At 35.4% G+C, this 10,921-nt stretch overlaps 2 protein-coding genes and 1 long non-coding RNA gene across 4 annotated transcripts; 2 read left to right on the forward strand and 1 right to left on the reverse strand.

Moving 5' to 3' along the window:
- Positions 1-3: 3 nt before the first annotated feature.
- On the forward strand, positions 4-521 carry LOC107848526 (adenylyl-sulfate kinase 3; the record flags this gene model as incomplete). The annotated part of the gene is given in 1 exon segment (XM_047397394.1): positions 4-521. A coding segment is annotated over 1 exon segment (101 nt), but the record flags the coding sequence as incomplete, so codon positions are not given.
- A 2,939-nt stretch (positions 522-3,460) lies between these two features.
- LOC107848360 lies at positions 3,461-6,436 on the reverse strand. 2 transcript variants are annotated; one of them, XM_016693118.2, is made up of 3 exons: positions 6,120-6,436; positions 5,028-5,391; positions 3,461-3,865 (listed from the first exon to the last, which is right to left on the reverse strand). In XM_016693118.2, the coding sequence occupies exons 1-3, from the start codon at positions 6,336-6,338 to the stop codon at positions 3,822-3,824; spliced, it is 627 nt and encodes a 208-aa protein (XP_016548604.2). In that variant the 5' UTR covers positions 6,339-6,436; the 3' UTR covers positions 3,461-3,821. The 2 variants fall into 2 exon arrangements, with proteins under 2 accessions (XP_016548604.2, XP_016548603.2); XM_016693117.2 differs by having other exon boundaries at positions 4,996-5,391; positions 6,120-6,429.
- Positions 3,826-8,545, forward strand: LOC124887661. The gene is made up of 2 exons (XR_007045501.1): positions 3,826-3,939; positions 8,307-8,545. It is a non-coding gene; the product is annotated as an uncharacterized LOC124887661 (long non-coding RNA).
- The last annotated feature ends 2,376 nt before the right edge of the window (positions 8,546-10,921 follow it).

The raw sequence follows: 10,921 nt of genomic DNA on the forward strand, positions 1-10,921 counted from the left end.
GTTAGATTGAAATACAACTAAAAGACGGAGTAGTTCCTACACCACTTGAGATGGCTGGGCAAGTAGTTTCTTATATGGAGGACAGAGGCTTTTTGGAAGCTTAGTGGTCGCGCTTTCTGCCTATAACATGAAAAGACTCACAGAGGGAATTCCCGTAAATGTCTAGTTCCTTCCATCTGTTTTAACCATTGTATGTGCATTTTTGGTATGATCAGTTTTGAGATGGTACATATACGTTCATCTGGTGTCTACGTCCATAGAATGTCAGATGCGATGCAACTTTATGCTGCATAATTAGTTATGCACCATCAGCATCTTGAAATTTTATCACTAATTTAGCTTCAGAGTTCGAATGTCATGTAGACGATAACCTTTGTTACTTTTCGTGCAAACTTCCGAGGGGAAGATTGTCATCTAGAATCTGTTCCTTTCGCGCGTAATGTGTCTGTTCCGGTGACACTTTGTTCTGCTTTGTCTTATTGCTCCTTAATGAGATTTTTTTCATGCGTCTTGGAAGTGAATTGATGTCAAAGATTTGTTTGCTTATGTGAGAAGTCCTCATGCTAGTGGCCATCTTGATCTATGCTGGGCGGACTCTTCACTTTCGATGCCGCACCCATGTCGGATTCTCCAAGAATACAATACTTTTTGGAGAATCCAACATGCACCCATTGACATTTTTGAAGAGCCCGAGCAACATAGATCTTGATGCTAGACAATATCGATCATGACCCTTGTTACAGGTGATTTTGATACAGACCTGAAACTGCTAACTAGGATTAACCGGCTCACTGTGGATATGATGCTCGAAATAGACCGATTCCAAAATGGAAGCCGAATACAAAAAACAAAACAAAAAAAAAATCTTTAGCACCCAAGAATGACCTATTGATCCATGAAAGTAATCTGAGAATCATGAAATCTCAAGTTTAAACCAGCAGAGACAAAAATATACATATACAGTTGATTTTTTCTCATATGCCTAAATTTTGGTGCATGCTATTAGTCGAGGTGCACGCATAAGCTGGTTCGAATATCAAGAATTGTCAAAATAATTGGTTGTTTCTTTTAATGATGTGAAACAGTAACAACATTTAGGATTAGTCACTCATTTACTGGCTCATACTACTTTATTGGCTGATTAAATCATAAAAATATAAAGAATGACATGCTCAATGCTGTCATAAGTCAACCAAAAAGTTGTTTGGCAAAAGTAATAGCACTAACCGTCCACTTGGCCTCTAAACTCCAATTACTGTAATAATTAAAGTGATTAATCTGTAGTTTAAAGAATAAGACCAAACCAAAACCATAAAGTTAAAGTAGACAAACTCCCTCTACACCACACCAAAGACATAGACATCAGACTGAGAAGAGCTCTACTGAGTCTTGAAGAAAAAATTACTGCTATAGCTAAAGAACCTGTTCCCTTTATCCATAAGAATCCAACAAAGATTCGCGCACCAGAGACATAGGCATCAGAATCCAACAAAGATTCGCGCACCAAAGACATAGGCATCAGAATCCAACAAAGATTCGTACACCAAAGACATAGGCATCAGAATCCAACAAAGATTGTCACACCAAAGACATAGGCGTCAGAATCCAACAAAGATTGTCACACCAAAGACAAAGGCGTCAGAATCCAACAAAGAATCGTACACCGGAGACAAGGTATCAGACTGAGAAGAGCTCTACGAGTCTCGAAGAAAAGCTGTTGCTACAACTAAAGAATCTGTTCCTATTGTCCAGACACAAAACCAAGAATCCAACAAAGATTTACAGTAAAGAGAGACAGAAAAAAAAATGGTTTTTAACAGTCTAGTGGTAGTGGATGTGGCAAATTTATCTGCTGAGTTATGGCAATTCATAGGTTGCATCAGCAACACAGAAAGGTTGAGAAGTGATCAACTTCTTTATCTGCTCTTTTGTTTCCCTTTTCAACAGATTCGTCGATTCAGTCTCTGTCTTTGGACTTTCTTTTGCTTCCCTTTGCCTAATCCATTTACCTCTGGTTCTGAATTAGATGTGCAAAATGTACACCTAATACTACTTGAATATTAACTACTAGTACATTAGCAGAAGCGAGGTGAGGCGGAGCTACAATATGAAGGTTATCGGCTTTGAATTTGTCACAGAAGTCATAGCTTGTTTTCGTAACTGGATTTGCAATTATATACAGGATCTAAACAAAAGCTACTGAGTTCATCTGAAACTCATACTTAATATTGTAGCTTCGCCGTTCAGTAGATGTACTGTACTGTAATCCTCCACTTTTCTCTTACGCGAGAATATGATACATTTCTTTTTTATAGTCATGGTGTCCGGGCCAGCTTGCGTGCACCTTAACTAATTCCACGGGATACCTGCCACCTCCTACCAGCAACTGGCGAGAATATGTTACTATGATCTTTTTATTGTGATTTTCTTGTAGTTCCTGTGAGGGGAACAGAAAAGAGCTAGAGTTTTAGCTGCGGATTTGATAGAACTTTCCAGTTTTGGCTAAAACTTCGTATTTGCATTAAGAAATTCGCTCATACATATAAATAATTTATTCAAAATTTTGTAAGCTGTCTTTTCTAGTATCCAGAATCCATAAATTCAAAATTCTTAATTATCCGGGCAAGGAAAGGTTTTCTTTATTGGTTATGGTAAACGTGTCTAAGCTATCGCCTTTTCGCTAGTTTCATAACTCAACTATCCATTATTCTATTACCTACTTGAGCTATCATCTTTTCACGGTTTCATACCTCAACTATCACTCCCTTTGTATTAAAACACACCTCGATACTGACTTGACCTATACACGCTTGTTCTCAATTGGGAATAAATATTTGGCCAACTCGGTATCAATGTGCCTTTTAATACGAAGGTGGTGATACTTTAGATAGGCAAAGAGAACAATGGGTAGCTGAGGTATGAAACTCGCAAAAAAGTGATAGTTTAGGTATGTTTTCGACCACTAACTCTATCTAAATTGGTTAAAGACTTGTTTTTTGCCATTTTATGTCAATGAAATGATTAGTTTATGATTGTTGCAGATTTTATCTATCTGCTGTTGCTTTAATTTGCTGTAGATATGATTTTTCAATGTAAAAGTTTTATACTTTAGCCAGTACAGAACATAAAATTTATGTGTTTGCATGTTTACGACCACAAATTTCAAAACAAGCAAATACCGTTACATAAAATGGGACGGAGGTAGTACTACATAAGATATTATGTGATTCTAGTCTTTTCCAAATACTACAACAACAACAATGTACCCAATGTAATCTCACATGGGGTTTGGGGAGGGCAGAGTGTATGCAAACATTACCCCTACCTCGTGAAGGTAGAGAGGCTATTTTTGAAAGACCCTTTGGCTCAAGGAACGCATATCAAAGCGATTTTGAAAAAGAAAATTGAGCAGCATGGAAATTAAGCACACACAGAGGCACCTACAGAACCCAAAGCCATGTATTCAAATAGTTGTGTATATCTCTGAACCAAACTCCAGTTTAGTACAAACTCATAGGTATTTGAATTCCAACATATATACACACAAACATGTATGGTGATTCTATGTCTAGATACTATGATCTACAATTTAGACGTTGTGACTTCTAAGTTGAGATCTAAATTCACCTACACTTATTTATCATTTTATCGAGGCAGTCCTGATTTCTGTTGAACCTGCAAACCTGTTGTTTGATCCATCATTGCTTCAAGAGACTGATAAACAGTCTTGAATGTGTTCTAAAGAGCGTAAAAGTAATCCCTCAACGTCTGTGATGCGTTTCTTGGTTGAAGGAACTGATCCTCTAACTCCACATATTGCTTCATTCAGTTTTGTTGCAGGCTGCTGAACCACTTGCTTGATTTTCTGCAGTCCCAACATGAACACTTTGTTAGATCAGTGAGGTGAAAAGCATCCAGAGAGGCATATGAGAATGAATGGTAATTGGAGATTTTACTAATGATCAATCCAAAGAGCTATAGTTTGACTCAGTGACAAAATCAGAAATTTCGTTAAAAGTTTTCAAAAATTTAACATGTATAGGAAAGTAGTTTAAAAATTTGAAGGGGAGCCTTGAAGTAACCGGTAAAGTTGCTGCCATGTGACCAGGAGGTCACGGGTTCAAGCCTTGGAAACAGCCTCTGGCAGAAATGCAAGGTAAGGCTGCGTACAATACACCCTTGTGATGGGGCCCTTCCTTGGACACCGCGCATAGCAGTAGCTTTAGTGCACCGGACTGCCCTTTTTTTTTAATTATTTAGGAAAGTAGTTTTTCACTTACATACTTGGTATAGTTTTCTGATTAAGGGTGTTCAACTGATCACCGTTCACTAAATGTGACTACGCTACTGATTTGACTATTTATGGATCTCACACAGAAGGGTGGATTTATTATCTTTCTTCGATTACCACCAAAGCTTATAATCTAATGATATCAGTCATTGACATAAAAGGTGTCAGTTCAATTGGCAACTCTTGTCTTGTTGGTAAGTTGAGAGCTTCAAGCCCGATTTTTGGTGGCTATGTGACCACGAGGTCACGAGTTCAAGCCTTGGAAACAGCCAAATGGCAGAAATGCAAGGTAAAACTGCGTACAATACACTCTTGTGGTGGGTCCCTTCCCGGACCTTGCGCATAGCGGGAGCTTTAGTGCACCGAGCTGCCCTTTTACACATAAGCACCAGCCGATTAGGGGGAGGGGGGACCCTTCTTTTTAAATATGCGTGCCCAAGGCACCTCATCTTCTCGTTGCTCATTTCCCTTAGGCCGGAGTCTTTGGCCTTTCCTTCTAGTGCTCCTTTAAGCATCGCTCAACTATAGCATGATAAAAAGATGAAAGTACGAAAAAATAGTAAACGAAGCACACCACATAAAGTTTCTAACTATGAGAAGTCTCCCTTCGAATTCGAGCGCCTTTTCCCTCCCCTCCATCAATCATATCCACCAAAAAAGTAATTCAAAACAGAAAACTGAAACTAATAGAAACTAAGACAAACCTTGTCATCAGAAAGTTGGAACTTAAGCTTACGTTGTTTCTGTTTTTTGTGATTTCCAATGAAGATACAAATTGTAACAGCAGCAGCAACTGCTGCAATCCCAAAGGAACAAATAGCACCAACTCCAGTCAATCTCCAGTTCCATAGATTAATTCCACCATTATTTTTCTCTTCATTGACATCCCTTTTCTTGATCACACTTCCTTTTTCAACTTCCAAGGTTTCAACTTTATCCTCATAGGGGAAATTCATTGAATCAATTTGTGACACAGTAGTAGTCTTGTTACTCAACTTTGGTGAATCCAACTTCATGTTTTCAAATTCACTTTCTTTCATTTTCTTGAAGAAAACTTGTGACACTTTATCTTCCTCATCTTGTTGCACCAGAGTTGCTTCCTGTTGAGATACAATATAAGCCGTGACGGGGCTAGAATTTTCACTAAAGTAGTTTAAAATATGAAAAATTAAACACACGAAAAGCCAAAGGAGGTTAAAGTTCTACTATATATACATAAAAAAATAACTTTAACCATATATAAACAATTTCATCTCATCTTGGCACAATACATAAACATGCCCTTTAACTTGGCCTCAGATCACATCTATGACCTCCAACTTTGAGTTTGCACAAATAGGCGCTTAAACTTGTATAAAATTGAACAAGTAGACACATGTGTCATATGTGGTGTCCTACGTGGCCAATTCTTGTCCTACCCGGCATCATACGCGTATTATACCACATAGGACGTGTGTGTCTACTTGTTCAACTTTTAAGTTTAATTGCCTACTTGTGCACACCCAAAATTGGAGGTTATAGATGTGATCTAAAGCCAAGTTAAAGGGCATTTTTATGTATTATGCCTTTCATTTTTCACCAACGGGAATTCGGATGAACTCCTCAACCTTATCTAGCTTCGTCCTTGGATATAAGTAACTAAAATATGTTCTACCTAATCAAAAACTTTTTAGTCAAATGATCACACAGTATTAGAGCTGGTAAGATGGTTTTAGATGAAAAGGAATCATTTTAAACTTTTAGATGAGTCGATCACATACTAATACGAGGTTTCAAATTTTAGAACTTTGGTCTTATTAGAAAAATATTCAGGTGGTGACATGTTTACCTCAACTGGAACCTTAGTGATAACTTCTTTAATAACCTCTTCATCTTCTTGAGGCTTTTCTATACTTGGTTCTTGCTGAATTAGTATTGGAATTACTACTTGATTTGGCACTCTCTTGGAATCAGAAGCATAATCCCTAGACAAAAACTTGTCTCTATCATCATGGAGTACTTCAACAAGTCCATTATCAGAAAGAAGTTCCCACTCTTGAAGATCCATTTTTTTTCTTTTTTCAGTGAATGAAAGCAAGGGAGTTAGAGTAGAAGGGGTTAAGTAGTTTGGAATTTAGAGTTCTGATTCTTTTTTGTAACTCTCGTGTCTTCTTGTCAGCTTCTGTGCACCTCGACTAATTATAGAGGTATTAATGCTAGAGTCGATTAAAGTTTCACATTGTTTGGGAAACAGACTTGGAGGATACTCCTTCATGAATTAACTTTTGAGATTGAGTTAGATGCATGCGTCATATCTTACGGTTACCTGTATTTGACACAGAATACGGATAATTTTATCCATCAAGACTTGGGTAGAAGGGTAAAATTCATCTGGTGTTTTTACTACTATTAAAATTTTAAACTTAATATCTCATAATTTTAAGTACCACTTCATTGACTATGGCGTCTTGTCAGTTTCTTTACACCTCGACTAATTATACGAGTACTAATGCTAGAGTCGGTTAAAGTTCCACATCAACTTGTAGCCTCCTAATACGGACTTGGAGAATCCTCCTTCATGAGCTAACTTTTGAGATTGTGCTAGATCCACACATCATATCATACAATTACCTCTTTTTGATACATAATACGGATAAATTTATCCATCAAGGCTTGAATAGAAGAGTAAAATTCATCTAGTGTTTTTACTACTGTAAAAATTTAAACTTAATATCTCATAATTTTAAATACCACTTCATTGACCACCAGATCACGCCAACAAATGTCATGGAGTTCTTATTGTTTTGGGAATTGAAAAGTCAAAGAGAGTGGCTTTGATGGAGAGTAATGTGGGATTTTTACTCAATGAAGCCACTCAGTATGGAATATGTCATGTTGCTCTTTGGTGAGTGAATATTGAAGCTTCATTTTTAGTTATGATGGTGATATGAAGTTCATGTAGATAGGTGGAAGCTTGTCATTGTGCGAAAAATATCAATAGGATGTGTAGGGAGGTATGCTAATCTAGTTGGCTAGCTATTGGATATTTTTCTCTATTATTAATTGGATTAGTACATAGTCATTCTCATTAGTTCAATATCAATTTGGAAAAAATTGACCTCAGTGGCGGAGCCAGAATTTTGGTTAAGGGTATTTATATTTTTCCTTGGGTAAAGAACTATTTAAAAAACAAAGAAAATAAAGCACTGCTGCACCTACCAAGGTCAAACCCGGGTTGTTGATGTAGAAATGCACACTCTTAACTATTGGACTATGCTTTTCTAGCTTGTAAAGGGTGTGTAACAACATGTATATATAACCATAAATATCTATATTTAACCTATATACTCGAAAAAAAATTTCGACGAAGGATGTTCATCTGACCATCCTTTGTTGGCTGTGGCTCCACCACTAATTGAGTCATGAGTTTCACCAACCTTAGATTCTTTTTGTATGGACTGTGTCAAGTCAGTTTGCACGCATCTTGATCATTTCATATGGTGGTGGAGCCATATGTATGTCTTCGTCGAAAAATTACACAGTATAACTAGGTAAAAAACATTATTTTTTTTTATGTATATTGATATCATTAGCTTCGTCTTGAATATACTTCTTTATCTTTTGACATCTCTCAATGAGTATATTACTCTCTTCGTTTTAGTGTATGTGACACATTTTATTAATTTGTTCTAAAAGAAATAATGTGCTTTTTAAACTATTTACTTTATTTACATTTGCTCTTAATGAAAAGCTCTTACAGCCATACAGATGTAAGTGACACTTGAAAACACGTACATAAACTTTTTCAAAATTTTAATCGGGTGTGTCTAATAAGATTATTTTATCATATGTTCAAGTGCTCAATCAGAATAAACCATAATTCAAATGTCTAAATGATATTTACTCACAAGTTTAAGAGGCTATCAATGTATTTAACTCACAAGTCTCAAAAGTTTTTCCGCTGCAGCAATGTCACGTAAATAACAACTCAAGGAGTTTGTTCTAAGAGAAGTTTTAATGTCTTAATTGTGACCAGGGGCGAAGCTACACTTAGGTGAGAGGGTTCGAACGTCAGAGGCGGATCTAGGATTTCAAGGTTGCGGGTGTCATGTCATTTTTAACGTTAAAGCTACTACTCAAAAAGGATAATTTTTATGGGCGTCCCACTGGAATTTGACTTGTTAGTAAGAGATTTTTGAAGGAAAATTTCATTGAAACATTATCGAAGAACCTAATTTTTATGAATTCAATTGGAAATCAGTTAATTTTTTGCTTTACGTTTTGCTATTTACACTGCCCCAAATAAGACAAATATTTTATCGATTTTATAGACTTTGGGTTTCTATTTGATTATTTGTCTTTTTAATTTGTATAGACAAATAGATCAAATAATAAAAATGTGATTATTATTATAAATACTATCGAAAACAACCTTTCTACTTTTCCGGAGGTAGTGTATGGACTACATACATTTTACTCTCCCCAGACCCCACTATGTGGGAATACACTAGGTTTGTTGTTGTTGTTATTACTATAAATTGTGTAAACAAGAGTTAAATTCAACTTATCAGTCAACGTGAAAGTACAAAATAGTTGCCAACATTCAATGGATATTTCCAATTCTATTGTTCAGAAATTATAACATCAATCCAAGCATCATTATTATGATTTACGAGGAGAGGTTAACTATAAATTTGAAGGAAGAAGGAATCTTTAATTATGTTCTACACTTAAATTAAAAATTCTTAAACAAAAATTACCCAAAAAAAAGGAAGAGGAAAAAAACTTATAGAAAATAGAATAACGAACAAAAAGTAACAAAATACTGCCGGCGTCTAGACTTGAACTTTGTTATACTACGTGAAATTTTAACGCGTTTGCCACTGACACTACTTCCTCAACTGCTGCACCGGATGACACTTATACTATTTATATATAGTTAGAATTATCTTTTACATATATATAGTAGATGTTGAATCCCTTCATTAGTTTATATATAAACTTCTGAATCCTCTTAATAAGAATTCTGGCTTCACCACTGTGTGACATAGCAAATTGTAAGATGTGTTTCATAGATGCCCTCTAATAAGAGAGTTGTGCAAGTAAAAAAGAAATGAATGAACAATGATATGCATGATTTTTCCATTTTGGACATAAGTAATTTGTATGGGGTAACAAAGGCCAACGAGCCATGAAGTGAAAAGAACAGCTAATAGACGTGGAACAAAAGAAAACCCAAGTAAAAACACAATGACACACACTGATGGAGCCAGAATTTCTGTTGAGGGGTTCAAATTGTAAAGAAAAATTCATCGAAGGGGGTTCAACTTCTACGATATATATGTAAAAATTATTTTAATTATGTATAAATAATATAATTTTCCGTTAAGGAGATTCGAATGAACCCCTATTGCTAGGCTGGCTCCATCTCTGAATTGACACATGGCTGTATTATGTATGGAATTGGACCATTTAGCTAGCAATTTCTACCTAATATATAATTGAAGGAAACTTGAATAGGACTTTAATAGCAATGCAAACTCTAAACTCTAATAATGCAAAGGATTTGAGTGATGTATATTGATATCATAACAATTTATATATATAAATTTAATAGCAATGCAAACTCCAAACTCTAATAATGCAAAGGATTATATATATATATATATATATATATATATTGTTATGAGGGTAATTTAATCTGTTATAATAAGTTACGAACTTAAACTCTTACGAAAAAGAGTGGAAATGGGCAATCTTCTCTCGAATAAGGTTTTGCGTCTTCGATTTTCTTCTTTTTCTATAACGATATTATTCGAGTCAATTGGGTTTTTGAATCTATTGACATCTTTAACACAAGAGTGTAATTTCATGTTTATTAACCTAAGAATGAAATTTCGCATGCATTTAACTAGAGGCGGAGTGAGATATTTTGCTTAAAGCATTCTATGCCATTTTAATTTAAGGAAAATGGATCAAATTTATCCCTCTACTTTTAAAAGTTGACTAAATATATCATTCGTCGTACTTTGTGGTCAAATTTACCTTCTCTGTTATACTTTGAAGCCAAATTTATTCTTGTTGCTAAGAATTTTTTTTCCTGTGCCCTTTCTTTTAACAGAATGGCTTACATTAACGTTAAATACCCCACTTTAAAAAATAAAACGCAACCTGATCTAACTTGAGCCGACCTACAAAAAGTAGGAGATAAATTTGACACTTTTTCCTTAATTTAAAGTACTTCATTAAACATACTTTAAAGTAATTTTAATTTGGTAAACTATTCAAATAAAATTTAGGATTATTTTGCACTTTACCTCCAAATATAAGGGACCATTCCTGTCATTTTCGAATAAAATTTAAGCAAGTTTGCCAAGAGATTAAATGCATGGAGGGGTTGACTATGAATTGTTTTAAGAGACCTAGAATTAGGCTGAAAAGGTATTAGAAAGATATGATTAGATATGGCGAAACTTCATGTTACAGAGGAAATGATCTTAGGTAGGAGGTTACGGGGGACATAATTTACAATAAAAGTAATAGGAAGTTGAACATTTGTCTCGCTTATCCAAACATCAGAGGCGGCTCTACCTCATAAAAAAAATAAACGGCCGTCTTAGGCCTCCAGATTTGAGGGGCCTCATTTTTTAC

This window comes from Capsicum annuum, chromosome 10 (assembly GCF_002878395.1).
Source record: "Capsicum annuum cultivar UCD-10X-F1 chromosome 10, UCD10Xv1.1, whole genome shotgun sequence".
NCBI lineage: Eukaryota > Viridiplantae > Streptophyta > Magnoliopsida > Solanales > Solanaceae > Capsicum > Capsicum annuum.

Coding starts and splice junctions, on each gene's coding strand:
- LOC107848360 (XM_016693117.2), bottom strand. CDS start 6,338: ATGGATCTTCAAGAGTGGGAACTTCTTTCTGATAATGGACTTGTTGAA. Junction 5,392..6,119: donor TCACTAAGGTTCCAGTTGAG/GTAAACATGTCA, acceptor GTATCTCAACAG/GAAGCAACTCTGGTGCAACA. Junction 3,866..4,995: donor TCCAACTTTCTGATGACAAG/GTTTGTCTTAGT, acceptor TTGGGACTGCAG/AAAATCAAGCAAGTGGTTCA.